Raw genomic sequence first — 17550 nt, forward strand, 5'->3', positions numbered from 1 at the left:
CTCCCCCCGGCTCCTCCCCCTCTTTAACCCTCGTCTTCTGTGCTTAATAGATCCATCAGTCTGAAAAAGCAACAGATGGAATCCATGTTTCCAAATGAGAAGGAGTCAGTTTATTTATTAATGAATGAATAAACAGTCTGATAAAAATACGCTGCAGGTTGAAGCTGCTTCACACGTTCATTATTATTATTATTCAGACAAACTTCTTATTGGTTTTAAAACACTGATCCGGTTTGGAGAATTTGGTCCATTTGGCTTCACTCATGTTTTCAGAAAGTGTGCAGTGGCCCTTTAAGTCCTTCATTCACATGTAAGAAATGAACTTTATTATTTATTTATTAACGTTTGGCTTTAAAAAAAACAAGGAGAAAGTTATTTTGGATATTAAATGTGACTTTGCAGCTGCTGGTGTTTGTGACATAAATAGAAATGCAAAGAGGTGCAGCACAACGTTTGCATACACCTCCACCCGAGCACCAACCGCCCCCTGACCTCCGCCTGCAGAGACACGTGGAGCGGAAGCAGGGAGCGTAAACTGTTTGCGTTTGGGGGGGAGGGGGGGGCAGATGTTTGCAGCAGCACCAACAAAGAAGAAGTGCGCTGTTTTAACACCAGGTTTTATTTCATGTTGTTTAGAGCGAGACATTGAAAGGGTTTCTCTCAGGAAACGAGACACACACACACACACACACACACACACACACACACACACACACACACACACACACACACACACACACACACACACACACACACACACACACACACACACACACCCTTTGTCTCTTGTAGCCTTTTTTAGGATTTATACTTTTTGTTTCTGTGACGACCAGACGTTCCTCCGGCATCATCCACCTTCCTCCAGGTGGAGGCTACGTCAGGTGGAGATTGTGCAGATAAATATTTCCAACTGAGTTTTTTTTCCCCCTCAGAAAACCGTCAGTTTCTCTCAGTTTTTCCCCCAGGAGGCGTTACTTCCTCTTCCTTCCCCGGCCCCTCCTCCCCCTGCTGGAGGCGGGGCCTCCTGCGGCACCGTCCGACGGGCCGGCCCCGATGTTGATCTGTCCCTCCTGGATCTCGCTGCGGGCCTCCGGGGGAAGGTGCTCGATCTGCTGCTGCGCCTCCAGGTAGAACATGACGTCCCTCAGCTGCTCCTGCAGCTCCGCGATGGCCCCGTCCTTGTGCTCACCTGCAGGGGGGGGGGGCAGACACCAACGAAGAAGAAGACGAGAAGAACCAGTTAAACACCACTTCTACCAATAAATACGTCTCCAGTTAATCAGAAGCTCATATATGAGGAAATGAAAAACTAAACGTCCTTCTGAGAATCACAAAGTCTCCCCACAAAGCGCCTGGATTTACTCACTCAAGTGTTGATTTAACTTGTTACCATAGCAACCATCTACTAACCCACTTAAAGACAAAATTACAGCAGTAAAGCAAATAAATATAAACACACACACACACACACACACACGCCGTCATCCGCGTAAACAGAGAGCACCTGCGACGGGGTGCGTTTGTTTTAACTGCCCTCACCCCCCGGGGGCGTTACGGCCTCCCTCAGGCGAGTCTGTGCAGAATGTTAATAATCAGCTAACAGCAGAGCACAATGAGGAAGTGATCGCCATGGAAACAGAGCGTTTCAGGTTTCTATGAATGGATCTGTACAAGTTTGTAGTTCTATCAGTAGTCCCCCCCCCCGCCCTCCCCTCACCGGTCTCCTTCACTTTGCGCTCCTCCTCGGCCAGCTGGGACTGCAGCTGCGTCTGATTGGCTCTCAGACATCGGTTCATCTCCTGCTCCTCCTTCAGCTCCTGGCTCAGCTTCACCACGCGAGTGTGCAGCTGAGTGCACCTGAGCACAAAAACACAGGTGAGGAGGAGGGCTGTTGTATATAAATACTGACACAGGATCAGTCAAATCACTCTTTGATCCCACTTGGTTACCCATGATGCATTGCACCAACTAACGTGTCGCAGAGTTTAATTCTCAGATAACTTGAAGCTGTTTGCATCAGTGAGTAAGAATATTATTTATGAATATTTTATAAAAGAAACAATTCTCTGTGAATGAAACTAGAATCAAGAGTAATATTGATCGGATGAACAGAACATTTAGAACATTTAAAGGAAAGTGGATCTTCACTCACTTCTTCTCGACGCCCTGCTTCTCTTTGCTGATTTCTCCAAAGCGTCGCTCCAGGTTGTCGCAGCGCTCCAACGTCTCCTTGAATTTAACCTTCATGTTGTTGATCTGAAAGAGAAGTGAGATGAGGAGGAGGAGGAAGAGGAGGAGATGAAGAGGTAAAAAAAAAAAAAAAAACACAAGTACCTCCTCGGTGGTTTCCTTCTCCAGGTGAACGATCTTATTCTCCCAGTAGATCCTCTGAGACTCCAGCTGACTGGTCAGCAGGTACGAGTACTACACACAAACACACACACGCACACACACACACACACGCGGTGAGTCCCTCGCGCCTCGCTTCGTGGAAACGACCCCGAGGGAGAAGCGGCGCTCACCTCCAGCTGCAGCGCGTCGATCTTCTCGGCGTGGCAGGTGTCTCCTTCACACTCGTACTGCACCATCTTGCCGTCCGTCTTACTGGCCACGAGGCGATGGACGTAGTTATCTGTGAGCATTCAACCTTTTTACGCTGACCTTTGACCTCCTCAAAGACACACAACTGGGAATTTAACTCTATTTTATTTGACTTTGAAAGTATTGATGAAAACTTATATAATAAACTAATAATTGATGCTGTATTTTTACAGATTAAATTACCCAACAGTATAAGAAGTCATTAAAATGAGTGTCATATTAATCAATGGTAATAACCCAGTAATAACTACAGGAATATGACATGGACCACTCTGCATTCACTCGTTTCCTAGTAGCAGAGTATTTCACTAATAATAATAACTGTAATAAATATTATCAATAACTTCTTTTAGGTCGCCTGCTGCCCCCTAGTGGACAGAATGAAACCTTTTATTTAGCTCTACTGGATGACTGAAGAGTTCAGTCCCCGCCTGCTACCCCGAGCCCATGAGCAAGGAGCGGTACCTCCGGCGTAGTCCCACACGCGGTGGTTGGTGAGCTGCATGGCGTACGTGTGCTGCGTCTCCTCAAAGTGCTTGTAGGCGTGCCGGCTGACGTAGCGGCCGCAGCCGATGTGTCCGCAGATCAGACAGATCCACAGGTTCTACGGGGGGGGGGGGGCGCAGGAGGAGGAGGGGGGGGGGGCTTTACACATATGAAATAAAAAGACAGAGCGTGGCTTAAAACGGAGGTTTGTTACCTCCTGCACGCCGCACTCAAAGCACTTGTTCTCCTCCACTGGTTCTGGAGTTTGACAGTAACGACACACAGGACACCTGGAAACACACACGGATAGACGGTCACATGACTAAAAGTGAGTGTGTGTGTGTGTGTGTGTGTGTGTGTGTGTGTGTCCACACAGGACTCACGTGGCGTCGTCCCACCGCTGGAGGCACTGGCTGTGGAAGCTGTGGTTGCAGAGGGTGGTCAGGATGCCGTTGACTGACTCGTCCATCCTCTCCAGACACACGGTGCACTTCGGCAGCTCTGTGAGCTCCATCACCGGCAGACTGGCTCCCTGTGGGGGGGGGGGAATAAGAAGAACACTTGGAACTAGAGACTGAGACCATAAACTCATGTTTACTGAGGGAACAAATCAAGAGAGAAGTGGAGTCATTTCCTCATATGACGGCTCATTGAATATCAATATTGAGAATGAAAATGGAGAATCCATTTACCTCTTCGGACTTGATGACCTCGGCGCGCTCCACGTAAACCATCTGACACACGGCGTCCTCGATGGAGTTGAACTGGCGGCCGTTGCACGCCGTGAAGAAACTGTCTGCGTCTGCCTGAAGAAACAAAGAGCCGCTGTGAGTCCAGAGTCCGAGGATCAACGCTATCAGACGACGAGGGAGTCCAGCTTCACTCAACTTCCTTAATGTCATGGTGACCTTTGACCTGCCAACTTCGTAAGGGTGAACCCCCCCCCCCCCACAAGGATGAATGGACGACCCTCACCTGCGAGCAGAATTTAAGCAGAACCATGTACTGGTTGGGGGTGGAGTCCCGTATGATCTTCATGTGCTCCATGACATCATTAAAGGGCGCCAGGAGCTTCATGAGGTCGTGGCTGGTCATGGTGGCGGGGACGGTCAGGATGCAAACCATCGCGCTGCGCCTCACGTCCTCCGTAAGCGACGTCATTTTACTGCAGATATTTAAAATATGAGATAAGAAAGACACAATAAGTTATAAATACAGAAAAGTTATGGATCTGAATATTTCTTAAATGTGTCCAATGGCTGCCTTTAAATGAGAACCCATGTGACGGTGTGACTCACTTGGTCTTGTAGAGGTGCATGATGCCGTGGACGATCTCCACAGACGGGTTCCCGCTGAAGAAGGAGATCTGGTCGGGCAGCTGCTTGGAGGGCGAGTCGGGCGCCGCGCGGGTCGCCTCGGCTCCTTCCTCAGAGGCCTCGGCTCCTTCCTCAGAGGCCTCAGCTCCTTCCTCAGAGGCCTCGGCTCCTTCCTCAGAGGCCTCAGCTCCTTCCTCAGAGGCCTCGGCTCCTTCCTTGGCTTCCTCCTTTGAGTCCTCGGCTCCTTCCTGAACTTCAGCCAAAGCTTCTCCGTCCTGCTCTGAGGAACCGCCTCCTTTATCTACAGTAGACAGTTGGTAGTTGGCAGGTGTTATACGTTCAAAGGGAAAAGGTACAAAAAATATATCTTAAACGTAATGATATAATTATTCATTTTAGCAAAATGCTTTAATTAGGGACCATTTTCAGCAGCATATGAATCCACATCTGGTGCTCTGGTGAGTATTTGTACGTGGACGCATTGGGTCCAAATGGGCTTCAGCTTGTGTTGTCATGGTGATGATGAAGGAGCAGCAGTGGGGCGCGTAGATCTTAAGGATATAATTACTGTTCCTCTTTGAGGTGGTGTGCTCACCTGGGCCGGGCTCGAAGGTTTCGATCACCATGTCCCCCATCGCCCGGCTGCCGATGTGTTGGTGCAGCACAGCTGATCGCTCCAGATCCGTCTTCCCACTCAGAGCGTGTTTGGCTACACACAGAGCCTTCTCCTGCAGATCCTCCTGCGACATGCCTTCAACTGAGAGACTCGATCAAAACCTGGTTCAGTATGCATCAACCGAATACCAGCACCGGGAGAATGGTCCCTGTCACTGTGCTGCAGCATCATTAAGATTCTAACATGTACGTCACATGTTCTTTACATACTGTTGGTTAGTTTGATCTACATCAATGCATCACATGTTTGTATCATCTGTAACACTTCATCCTGCAGTTTATCACAAACATGCATCAACACATAAAAGAAACACTTCTATTCACAGATAGACAGAAGGATCTCTTTCCTGGTCACTTGCTTGTTAGCTTCACGGCTAATTCCAGCACAACTGTGACGTTCACGCTTAGCTGCTGTGGGAGAAACGGAACTCACCAGCAGAGTACTGGAAACCTCGTGGAGAAGGAGACTGGTCGGCGAGCTCCAGGCGGATAACAACCATAGACACACTCATGTGTTAAAAAGGAAACGGCCACTTCTACAAAGAACAAAACAAACCCGGTGACAGCTAGCTAGCTAAAAATAGCTACTTAGCTAATGGCTAACATAAACAACCAGCCGTAAATAAAAGGCAGTAAAAGCGAAACAATTTCTAAACCTGTGTGATGGTCAACCGGCTTGTCTTCAGAATATGTACACGAAACTTAATGCTGTGTCTTAACAGCGAAGACACTGCAGCTGGCTAAAGCTGGCTAGCTTCCCTGTCTGTGTGAACACAGCTGTTTGTGGCATGCTGCTCTTCTTCGTGTACGGAGTAAATCGGTAGTATGTTGACGCAAAGCGTGCTGCGGCCCCCTACAGGATCGAGCTGCACACTGCACCCAGACTGAAAAACAGGTCATGACTATAAATCAATTTAAAACTGATCTAAAACACAATGAAATAGATACATATCCACTCACATCTAAACATTCAAACCATCCCGTTTACGTTCAAACAGAAATAATTAAAGACACGTGAAAACATTTAACAACCAAATTCCTGCGTTTTCTTTATTATTTAAAAAAGCTTTGACATTCCAGTGTTTCTGTTTTCCATTTTCTAACAAAAGAGGGTGGTGAGATGACACTTCAGATTGTCAACCATTACTGTGAACAGTGAACAACAACAACATCATGGTGAGGTGGGATCACAGACGTGTGCTCTGCAGCCACACGGACACACGGAGGGCTCAGAGAAAAGGCATTTTATTAGCACATGTGATTCGTATGCGGATACAACAGGAAGGACAAGGATTCACCGGTTACTCACATTTTCACATTGTTCGGCCAAATTATTGATAAAATAGTAAAAAACAAAAAGAAAACTGCACACTAAGCTGCAGTCGTCCATCAGTGCTGCTGGGTGATTTTTGTAAACAATGTCAGTCCATCTCTCAATGTTATGAAGAATAAAAAGAAGATCCTTTCACTGAGAATATAAAAAAGGTTTTTGGTTCATGACTTTTTTTTTTTGGAGGGGGGGGGAGATGTGTCATAAACGGGAATGAACACAACATGAACACACACATCTACTGCAGCTCATTATTAAAACAAACAAAAAAACAAAACACATCATTCTTTCACACCGTTCTGCAGCCGCAACTTTATATTTACAATTAGGTCCAAAGTTTGTCTGTGAATCACAAACACGTCATCCCATAATAATCTATTATCAGAGGCCCAGAGGGTCAACTGAGAAAGATAACTCAAGGTTCTCACTTCTGCTCTAATTTTACATCAGCTGTGAAACAAGTCAAATTTAAAGTTTTGGCAGGTTGAAAAAAACCCCCCAAAAAGGTGTTAATGTTCTAAAGACTAAAAACACTTTTCTTCACACACTCTGAACACAAGATAGTAAAATTAAAAAACCCACTCAACCTGAAGAAAGTAATGTTTTTAGTCTATTTAGAACACGTGGAGACTTGCGCCTCTTGTGGCTGAATTGAGAACTACAACAACAAAGTGACTCTGGATCAACCTCTTCACCTTGTTAGTGACCATCTGAATATCAGTAACACAAAGGCTGATCGACCCTCTGGGAATGAAAGTGTTGAAAGTCATTTTTCTGAACTACTCTGAAGTCTGTGGAGAAAAAAAAATGAAAACACACAAACGAAAAAATGGACCAATGTCGACATTTCTGAAAAGTATCGCGTTAGTTTGGAATTTTAGATGCTGCCTTAAGTTCAGTTTACACTCAAATAGAAATCCTTAAATCAACCAGTGACTGAAATGTGAATAAAAAAAGGGAGAAAAACATTTAGATCAGACTTAACCCCCCCTCACTGAAACAATCATTCCAGCAGATGGCATCAACTGAACTTGTGTGAATGAATAACTCATCTCGCTCTTAAATAAATATCAAGCAGCAGGTCTCACAGGAGTGTGTCCTTGAGACGAGTTGTGCGATGAGTCGATGTGTTTAGAAGAACTTCTCCTGGTGTCATGGGGGGAAAAAAAATAGAAAATAAAACGATAACAGCCCGACTCCACTACTGCTCTTTATAATACTGCAACTACACAGATGGTTCCACTTCCAAAAGACACACAAGATGCACAAAACGACAAAAAGGAAGTAAAATAATGGAGAAAGATTGTGTGACTTCAGTCTGAGTGAGTTGTGTCTCCTCCTCATGGACAGAAACAGCTGGAAGAGCAGCACATTGAAACAACTCCCTCCGTAGTGTTAACAGTCCCAGCGTGTGTGAGTCTGTGAGTGTGTGTGTGTGTGAGTCTGTGTGTGTGTGTGTCACTTTGTTCTCACCAGAGAAAAAAGGAATTAAAAGAAACTTAACGGATATTCTTATGAGCTGTGGTAGTTGTTCTTTGCTATATACAATAATTTATTAGGTAACATCATCTAAAACGGCTTATTCTTATTTCCTAACTTTGCGCTAAGTTTATGTTTTGTGCGTTTCTTAAAAACGAAAAAAAAGCATGTTTTTATTCCTCATTCTTTAACTTATAATGGCTGAATAAAGTCATGAGTTTACTTACAAGCTTTGTGTGCTAGAAGAGTTGAAGAGGTACCCGAGGTGTGTGTGTGTGTGTGGGGGGGGGGGGGTGGGGGGGGGTGTCGAGGGGAAAGACGACATAATAAAGATCCAGATTGACAGACGCCGAGGGGAGGGACATCCGGGACAGGAAGCAGGTGAGTGACGACTGTACTGACAGAGTGTGTGTGTGTTGAGGGGGGGGGGGGGGTAGAGTCATCTTTATTCAGGCGGGGGGGCGGTCAGATCTTGAGGCTCTTTATAGTTTCGGCTCTCTTCCTGAGCAGATCTCCCGCCTCCTGTAGCGAGCGCAGGTAACTGCTCTGCACTTTGTCCATAGCAGCCTTGGTGAACGCCTCCTCGTCCTGAACAGGAAGTGACATCAGACATGACATCGCAGTCACATAACCATCAAGTCAAAAGTCAGATCATTTATTTATTTATTACGTTCAGAGTTTCAGTCGTATGTTTGTCGGTTTACATCAGACTTGTGATCCCACAATGCTTCAAAGGACTAAATTTAGGAAAGGTTACAGATTGATCCGATAGATCAGAGATTATCTCTGATCTGTCTATGACAGCAGGGGAGTCGCCCCCTGCTGGTCACTGCACAGAATGCAGCTTTGACCTCACGTCTTAAGAAGGTTGCGGTGTGTGTGGTCCTCGCCTCACCTGTGTGTGTCCTTCCAAGCTCAACCCGGCCAGTTTAAGGGCGGTGATGTCCGTCTCCTGCCCCTTAATAAACTCCAAAGTCTGGGTAAGCAGGTCCTGCAAGCCCCCCGTCAGCTCCTGGAAGCCACACACCACCGCCGGCTGCAAGAGACACGAAGCACCTGGTGAGGATCACCGCCTCACCAACGCAAAACAGACGCTGGAGGAGGATCAAAAGCAGAGGAAGCGCACCAGAGCCGTGTTTGCATCCTTTTTCTTCTTCTTCTTCTTCTGTAGGCTGGTCTTCAGCGGCCGGAGGACCTTGGCGCAGTGACTGGCCGTCCACAAGACGACGCACACCGTCTGGGGGGGGGGGGGCAAGGTTGCCTCATTTAACCAGAGTACACGTACAGCACACGGAACGTAGGAGGATCACATGGAGATATCTCACCTCAACGAAGAAGACTAGGTTTTCTAATAAGGAGGGCCGGGTTTTTAACTTGCCCTCTTTCATTTCCAAGAAATCCCCTTTGCACCTATTCAGGATTTCTGTGGGGGGGGGGGGAGGAAGAGAACGTGAGGCGTGACGGACTCGGACAGACGTCTGCAGCTGGAAGGACTCTCACCTTGAAGCTGGACTACTAAAGATTTGAAACCGTTACAGATCTGGGTTTGAAGCTCCGACGACTCGTCTGAGGAAGTCAAAGAAGAGCAAAAGGAAAGGAAGCGGTGAGTGGGGGGGAAAAAGCACCGCGCCGGCACCGACCCCGTCAACCCCCCCCCAAACCCCCCCCCCCCAAGTCAACCTGTCTGCTCACCGAGGCCGACGTCCTCCAGCTCCTGGAGGTGGACGGACAGCTGCAGCGCGGCCGCCTGGCACTGGCAGCTCCCGCTGGACAGGGCCGAGGCCAGGCGGGTGGAGGGGGGGCCCAGGAATGGATACTGCAGAGCAACAAGTAAGAACAATTCAAAGTGGTCCAGGAGGGTTTTAATCAGGGCAGTTTACGCCAAAAAGTACAAAATACAATAAAATGTGTCATTTTCTTTGTGTCTGCATTGGACTGCGTACCTGCGTGCGTCTCTCGGCCACCTGCGCCGCCGCCTGCAGGGCGAGCTGCAGCTGGCCGAGCAGCCCCCCGAGGACGGAGCTCCCGCCCCCCACCCCGTTCTCGTTGGTGGTGTCGGAGTTCTGCGGCGGGGGGGCGCGACCCGGCGAAGCCAGAGCGGCGAGGAGGCGCAGCGTGAGCGAGCGCAGCCGTAGCCACACTGTCTCCTCCTCCAGGGAGCGCCGCCGGTGCTCCTCGGTCAGCTCCCTGCGAAAGGGGGGGGGGGTTGATTGACCACCACGAAACATACATATACACACAAACACACACCTCCCTGGATTGGACAGACCTGTCTTTGGGGTCCCAGCTGGTGAAGACGGTGAGGTCCCTGTTGTCCCTCATGGTGTCCCAGGGGATGTCGTCCTCCTCTGGAGACAGAGACATGGCCTTCACACTCTCCTCCAGACTCAACACGCTGGAAGAGAAGCACGGGGCGTGAGTGAAAGCAGCAGCAGCAGCAATGTGGGGGTGAAGGTTCAGAGCGGCTCCTCACATGTCGGCCTCCAGGAACAGGTCCAGCAGCATCCTCTCCGTGCGCACCTGGGCGAAGTGCAGCGACTGGTTCAATCGGTTCCTGAGGGCTATGAACTCTGGGATCTTCTCAAACGCTCCGTACTTATAGGCCTGGATGATGTACTCTGAGGTCTGGGGGGGGGGGGGGGGGGAATTTAAAATGTTGGCCGTTGAGCAGGATCAAAGATTAAAAGGAGGGAGAGACGGACTTACATCTTTCTGGTTGGAGTGGAAAAACCTGAGGGAGAAGTTACAGGACTGGGAGGCTGCAGCGAACTGACCCAACGACTCGGCGTAACGCGTCAGCAGGAACCTGCAGATCAGACACCTTAGATGATCACTCCGTGCTGCCATTAAGTAGCAAACCACACGTGTATTTTCAATGATAACTAGAAGATGGCATCAAGGTCTCCTTGACGCAGTAAGTTTTTCTCTCTGTGGCTTTCAAACGAGGCTTTTCTGCCTCGAGTTCTGCGTGAGTTGCACGTGATGCGTTTAAGGACCACTAGGAGAGATGAAAGTAACGTTGTTTACAGCCTTTGTTGTATATGTTGAACTATAGTTTTGGTGATTGTATGAAGAAAGCAGGCTTGTTGGACCATTAAAAAAAGCTGTTAGGTGTTTTTAAAGCTCCATGGTTGGTGCGTGTTCACTGACCCGATGGTGTCGTGCTGCACGTGCTTGGCATCCAGGCTCGAGTACAGGTCCACCACGGGCTCAAAGGCCCCCAGGTGACAGTAGACCAGCAGCATCAGCAGCTTGAACTGCGCGTTGGAGGGGCTCAGGGTCAAACCCTCCTGCAGGACGCCCAAGCACCGCCACACCATGTTGTCATCGCCTGCGGCACAAACAACAGGGAGCCGCTCAGAGACGCAGAGAGCAGAGGGAAGGCGAGGAGCGAGGAGGAACTCACCCGTCTCCTTCCACAGGTCCACGTAGACGTGAGCCGCCATGAGGCAGTACATGTCGGAAAACTGCAGCTCCGTCTTCAGCGCGTTCGTCCCTGAGGAGGAAAAACAGCAACGACATAAGAGCCTCGAAAAAAGTCCCCTACAAGATTTAAAGAGGATTCAAACCAGCTTAAAATCCAAGATGGTTGTGGATTAACTTAAACTGATGGTCTCTATGGAGAGGTGCAGTTTGAGGACATTCATGTCGCTGACATCTCGTTTCCGACACAATTTAATATTATTTACTATTCACGGCGCGACAACCACAGCCAAACATAAACCTGAGGTTTACAATCTAAATAAAGAGCCGACTCCACCCTGCGTTCAGGGAGCAGAAACGCTGCCGGTTTCCATATGCAAATGAGTTGCTACGGAAACGAGCCACCGCAGGTGAAAACATTTGGATTATTAAAAAAACAAAAAGGACGCTCTCACCAAACTTGAGTCCGTGCCGGTAGTGAGCCTTGAGCTGGGCGATGAGGCGCAGCTTGCCGTCGGGGTCGAGGGCGTGGTGCAGCCCGAGGGCGCGGCCCAGCTGGCTCACGCACAGGTGCCTCTGCAGCGCTTTGGTGTCCTCCGGGAAGCAGAGTCCTTCGTCCCCCTGCTCGCCCAGGGGCACCGCCTCGCCCAGACGGTTGATGAACTAAGGGGAAAAGAACAGGGGGGGGGGGGGGGGGTTAAGAAAAGGACGAACCGCGTCACAATTCAACAACAACGCCGCCGCGGCTCACTTGCACGTGCTGGTCGGGGCAGAGCAGGTGGAGGTATATTTTTAGGTCGGTGATGCAGCAGGGTTTGTCTCCGAACTTCCCAAAGAACTGCACCATGAGCTCTAGAGGGTCACCTGTTTAAAGCCACACACACACACACACACCCACACAGGCTAAAGCACCAGTACAGAGGGCGGGGCAAGAGGGGGGGGGGGGGGCAGTGTTTTTACCCAGCAGTCTTTCTTCAGGACAGCCCCTCTCTCTCAGTCGGTGCATGAGCTCAAGTCGAGCCAAGTAAGGTCCTCGGAGCGAGCGCGAGTCTTTGCCGTCCTCCCCGGTGATCCTCTCCTCCACGAACCTCATCACCTCGGCAACCGTGTGGTGGACCGAACCCTCCGGACAGCTGCAGAGGGGGGGGGGGCGGACACACAAATTGTTATGTTGTTTTATATCGGATTAATTTGATAAATCTGATGGATTACAGTTCCTGCACAGATTGGTGACAGAAAGCAGGAGGTGACTGTAGATGTAAATGTGGGGATTGCATGAAACTCAGATTCTTTATCCCCAGTAGCTTGTCAAACCACTGCTTACACTTGCAGTGAAGTTGGTCATTGTGAATATATTTATTAATAATGAATAGCGCCTGTCAGGTGACCCCAGCAACTAAACGCTGTACTCACTGATCTCCGTCCTCAGGAGGACTCCACGACTGGTCCATGAGGTGGAAGAGAGAGTCGAAGTAGGAGGGGTAGAACTGCCAGTCGTCAGGGCTGGAAACACAAAGCAGTGGTGTTGGTCCCGTCTGGCCCGCTCCTCTCGGTCAGAGATACAACAGGAGGACCCTGAACCCGGTACTGACTTTTTGAGCAGCAGCTTGTGAGCCAGCGAGTTGCACTCGGGCCAGCGCTGCAGCCTGCGGTAGAGCATCATGCACTTGGACTCTCTGCTCTGCAGCTCGCTGGTCAGCTTCTCTGTGGGACCACGCACACGTCGTTACCTTTCAATCGGCTCACTGTTCCCATCTCTTGGGTCGACTTCAACACATCTTGCCAGAAGAACTGCGGAGGAGAACCTGCCGGCGGGCTCACGTTTGTCATAAAGAAGGCAGAGGGACACGGACACACTCACCACCGAGAGGGCCCCGGATCACGTCCAGAGCCTCCACGCACTTTCCTAAGCGCTCCAGGATCATAAAGTACAGCTGCACCTGCAGCCACAGAGGAACATAGAGCTGTGAAACTGACCCGAATGATCCTGGAAAACCCCGGAGAAGAAGCTTGTGTTATTTTTGAGGTGAACTCTTTTTATTGTGGACTGAAGAACAGTTTGAGTCCTTCACTTCTAGTCATGATGCCTCCGTTTCCAGAGAAGACTTTTATGCCGCAGCAATGAACCACAGAAAGAAAAATGAATAAATAAATCCGGGCCAAAGCGTCTTCGGGTTGAATAGTTTATTTTAAACTGAAATGAAAATCCTCAAGGTCGCTCCACTCACCTCAGCCTCTGCTTCAATCTTCTCCTCCTTGACCATTTTCTCCACCATGCGCTCAGCCAGAGGCAGGAACATCGTCTGGGACAGTTTTTCATCTTGTGCTGAGATGGCCTGAACAAACAAAAACAAGCATTTCTTCCCTATAATCCAAATTGGAGACAATATCCAGGGAAATATAAACTTTAAGGAGAAGACATGGGCCCGTACCTGCATGACCAGACTCATGACGGACCAGAAGTAATACGGGTTCTTGGGAACGATTTTATACAAGGCCATTCCCGCCTGTAAAGGGCCGAGATGAAGTCACCATCAGCCTCCTGGTTACTCTGGACACTCAGCCATTAGTCCCGCCTGCCTGAAGGTTTACTCACCTGCTGCATCTTCTTGTACTCCCCGACGCGGGCGTACGCCATGAAGAGGTGAGAGTGGTACTCCTCGCTGAGGGGGACCTTCTTTACCGCAGCCTCGTACAGCTTGGTGACCAGCTCCGCTGTGGGCGACCGGCACGGCATTCAGCACGCAGGCACGCCCCCATTAGTGTGTGTGTGTGTGTGTGTGTGTGTGTACTCACGACGATGCATCTCCCGGTAGAGAATAGTCAGAGCCTGTAGCGAGTTGTCGTCCGTGGGCTCGAGAGTGGCCACCTCCTGGGCCAAAGTGAAAGCTTCGTCCTGCTTTCCGGTCCGCTGAAGGCCGATGGCCTTGAGGACCTGATGGCGGAGGGACAGAGACGCCGGTGTAGACGAATACCAGCAGACAGACATGCGTAAGCGCTCAAAGACACTGAGGCTGACCCCCGACATCCCTGAGCCAAGTGAATATTCCACATTCCTCTGGACTGTTAAACAAGTGATCTTACAGTCAGATTCATGCCAACATAAACCCATACAGGTCAGTGAATGACGGGGTTGGAGGTGACGTTATTCAAGCAAAAGGGTACCGAGAAGCACAAATGGACCTAAACTTCTGAAGTCTTAAGTTCCACATGCTTTGAACCACATTGTAAGAGAGCTCATTTTCAGACTTGTGTCGATGTTACCAGTAGCCGGTTTTCAAGTTTAAAAAGAATCACACCGTCACAAATGGCCGTTAAAAGAGAAAAAGCTTCCTCTTATTAATTCATACAAATATCCCAAAAGTTTACCAATTAAATTATTGCACTAGTAGACAAAAAGAAAGTAATGTGTATGGTCTTAAATCCACGCAGACATCTGCCATCAGCAATAAATCGACGGGACACTGGAGAATTGGCCCTGAGTCACCCACCTTGGCACAGTGCAGGTCCTTGTGTTTCTTCAGCAGTTTATCCGCCTGCTGTATTGCCATTTTATTGTTGCCATTGTCCAGGTAATCTGGGGAATCGGGAGATCATCATGATTGGATTAATAGTCTTACATACAAACTGGAATAAAATGGGCAACAATACCGTGTGTATTACAGAGTGAATCCAGGAGGTTGGTCAATTAAGAGATGAACTGATTGATTGTTTTATATAAAACCAGGAAATCAATATATACACAGTCGAATTGAAAGAAGTTTCTTGGAATGTTGTCACAGCATAAATACCGTGACAAAAAAAACTAAAATATAAGAGTGATAAATGCTTACTGAGGAAATCAAGTCTAATAGGAAACTATGAAGGTGCTTGAAAATCATTACGTTAAAATTAAGATGTTTGTTTGTTTGTGTTTTTAGGCTCAAAACACAAATCTTAAAAGAAGAAAATAATCTGCAAACATTTACATATTTAAAAGTCTTTCTGATGGGTTGGTTAAAGTTTGCAGGCGGAGGCACGTTGGACAGCTGGGTGACCAAATTAACTTCACCAGACGGACGCCGTGGTCACGTCATGTCTATTCTCTCCGGTCAAACCGCAGAAGAACCACCAGCACACAAAGCTCTTCTCCAGGTGTCAGACAAACATTGCACTTTCACAGCGGGGAGTCGGGGGCCTCGATTGGGATCGACTTACTACACCTGTCTGATAATTGTCATTTCTTTTCAGGCGTCATTTCTCCATCTGTTCCCGTCCTGGTAAAACCACACATCACCAGATGTGTTGTTGATGGATGCTTGTGATAAGCTGAAGGATGAAGGGCTCCTTTGTTTGGGACCACGCTCCTACAACTTCTGCTAAATAAACTTATTAAAAAGCCACTTGGATCAACTGGAAACTGCATCTTCACAAAGCTGAAAGAGGCTGTTTGTTCTTTTTAGAGATACGATGTTCTCACAAACATATGATGCTCTAATAAAATATGAAAGTTTGTACTAGAGGATATGAAGGTGACAGCATTTAACAAATTAATGCATTAGAGATTATTTATATAAAATACAATAGCAAAGCACTGAAAGGGGACATCAGTAGTAGCCTACTCAAGTACTTTTTACCTTAGGTAAATGTTTGCTAGTAAGTAACATCACGCTTTTGAGAGCACAGCTTCAAACGTGCACTGAATGTCAAATTAGTACCTGATGTGGATACTTCCTCCACCACTGCTCGTTTTATAAAAGACTAAATGAGTTATTATTCATCAGCCCTTCTGTATAGAGGTCCGTGCGCTGTGACAGCTCCATGCTAGCTTGCTTGCTAGCTAGCAGCTTGTAGCTGGAGTTAGCTTGAAGCATTGTCCTTACACTATTATGAACCTGATACTAGCTGGGAGCTAACCGTTTAACAGTTAGCTAGCTACAAAGAGGGTCCATACTCAGACCGGATACAAACAGCTAAACACAACGGAACTACTCGTCAACAAGAGGAGCACAAACAACATTAATAAACTACTTTTCTTTTTAAATATACCCTACAGTTAGTCTATGCTAACTGCCGGGCTAGCTGACAGATTAGCATGTTAGCTAGCTGTCAAATAGCGACCGTTAGCAAAAAAAAAAAAAAAGTGTTCGACTTTGAGAATCAGCGAAAGCGGACGACAGACGTCTCCGCTTCATTCATTGCTTTAACAACAAGGGGAATGTCTACCGGTTTTACACCGGAGAGCAGGGGAATCACGTTTTATTATTTTTTTAATCCACACACATGCCGTACCCCGGCTCGCTAGTAGCCCGGGTAAGGTGCACTGTCATCGGGCGATGCGGGCAGCAGACACCGTGGTCGCAGATGGTGAGGCCGCATCGACGCTCCACCGACTCACAAAAAGCTCCCGCTTTAACAACCGTGCGCCGGCAAGGAGCGCGAGGGACGTGTCCCAAACACGCGTAAAAGTCCCCATTGAGTGCTTACCGTAAATGGGCCTGAGTCTCCTGTCGTTCGGATCCTGCACATGGCCTCGCGCCGCCATGGTGGAGTTTACCTGCTGTGGGGAAATGTTGACGCATGCGCAGTGGAGGCTGCCTGGCGAGGCGCACGGGTTTAAATTAAATGTATGCAGTCAGTGTGGAGGACATACTCCTTGAAAGTGATAGCACGGTGCAGAAAAGTACTAAGTAGGAATACCACAGTGCAGAAAAGTACCAAGTAGGAATACCATAAACCTACAGAAAGACTGTGTTTAATAATCACAAAAGTATTACAGTATTTTATTAACAAATAATTATCAAAAGTTGAATCATATAAATTCAATTATGTACAAGTTATATAATATTCCAATAGTGTTATGCAGTACATTTTTCAAGTACTGTTACTTCACCTCTTACTTCTAAATTGAGAAATCCAGGCTGCGTACTGTGCTCATGTGCAATCTAAGGCTCTCGTGCGTTACTTTCCAATCAGGTGTAATAAAAACAACCACAGCATCATATCAGACTGTAGTTTTTGTTGTTTATTTATTATACTTTTACTGTGATAGAATATTATGTGAAAAGTGCTGTGAAACCACAGCAATGCTTGTATTATAATTAGTATACTCATGTTCTATCCATTATTTCACTAACGTTTCTTTACATTCATAAGTTTAATTTAACAAATATTAGAGTTTAGCTTCATCTCCCACTGCCTCAGTCTGAAGATCACCGAAACGTCAGAAACCTGAAATAAAAGTTTACATTTAACATTCTA

General features: G+C 47.8%; 2 protein-coding genes across 3 annotated transcripts; both read right to left on the reverse strand.

The window, feature by feature from the left end:
• Positions 1-581: 581 nt before the first annotated feature.
• brap (BRCA1 associated protein) lies at positions 582-5898 on the reverse strand. 2 transcript variants are annotated; one of them, XM_062558940.1, is made up of 14 exons: positions 5512-5898; positions 4999-5160; positions 4605-4704; positions 4386-4541; positions 4063-4252; positions 3780-3893; positions 3471-3619; positions 3302-3377; positions 3067-3205; positions 2523-2632; positions 2335-2424; positions 2153-2256; positions 1718-1857; positions 582-1189 (listed from the first exon to the last, which is right to left on the reverse strand). In XM_062558940.1, exons 1-14 carry the CDS (start codon positions 5588-5590, stop codon positions 972-974), a joined length of 1827 nt encoding a protein of 608 aa, XP_062414924.1. In that variant the 5' UTR covers positions 5591-5898; the 3' UTR covers positions 582-971. The 2 variants fall into 2 exon arrangements, with proteins under 2 accessions (XP_062414924.1, XP_037340194.2); XM_037484297.2 differs by having other exon boundaries at positions 4386-4704.
• Positions 5899-6307: 409 nt separating this feature from the next.
• Positions 6308-16889, reverse strand: naa25 (N-alpha-acetyltransferase 25, NatB auxiliary subunit). The gene is made up of 24 exons (XM_037484273.2): positions 16777-16889; positions 14802-14887; positions 14107-14245; positions 13907-14025; positions 13743-13817; positions 13539-13646; positions 13172-13250; positions 12903-13014; positions 12724-12813; positions 12271-12443; positions 12062-12174; positions 11766-11973; positions 11294-11383; positions 11038-11218; positions 10594-10693; positions 10361-10512; positions 10157-10282; positions 9831-10074; positions 9580-9703; positions 9388-9453; positions 9213-9310; positions 9014-9124; positions 8783-8923; positions 6308-8475 (listed from the first exon to the last, which is right to left on the reverse strand). The coding sequence occupies exons 1-24, from the start codon at positions 16832-16834 to the stop codon at positions 8353-8355; spliced, it is 2916 nt and encodes a 971-aa protein (XP_037340170.2). The 5' UTR covers positions 16835-16889; the 3' UTR covers positions 6308-8352.
• Between the last annotated feature and the right edge of the window lie 661 nt (positions 16890-17550).

Source organism: Pungitius pungitius, chromosome 18 (assembly GCF_949316345.1).
Source record: "Pungitius pungitius chromosome 18, fPunPun2.1, whole genome shotgun sequence".
NCBI classification, from domain to species: domain Eukaryota; kingdom Metazoa; phylum Chordata; class Actinopteri; order Perciformes; family Gasterosteidae; genus Pungitius; species Pungitius pungitius.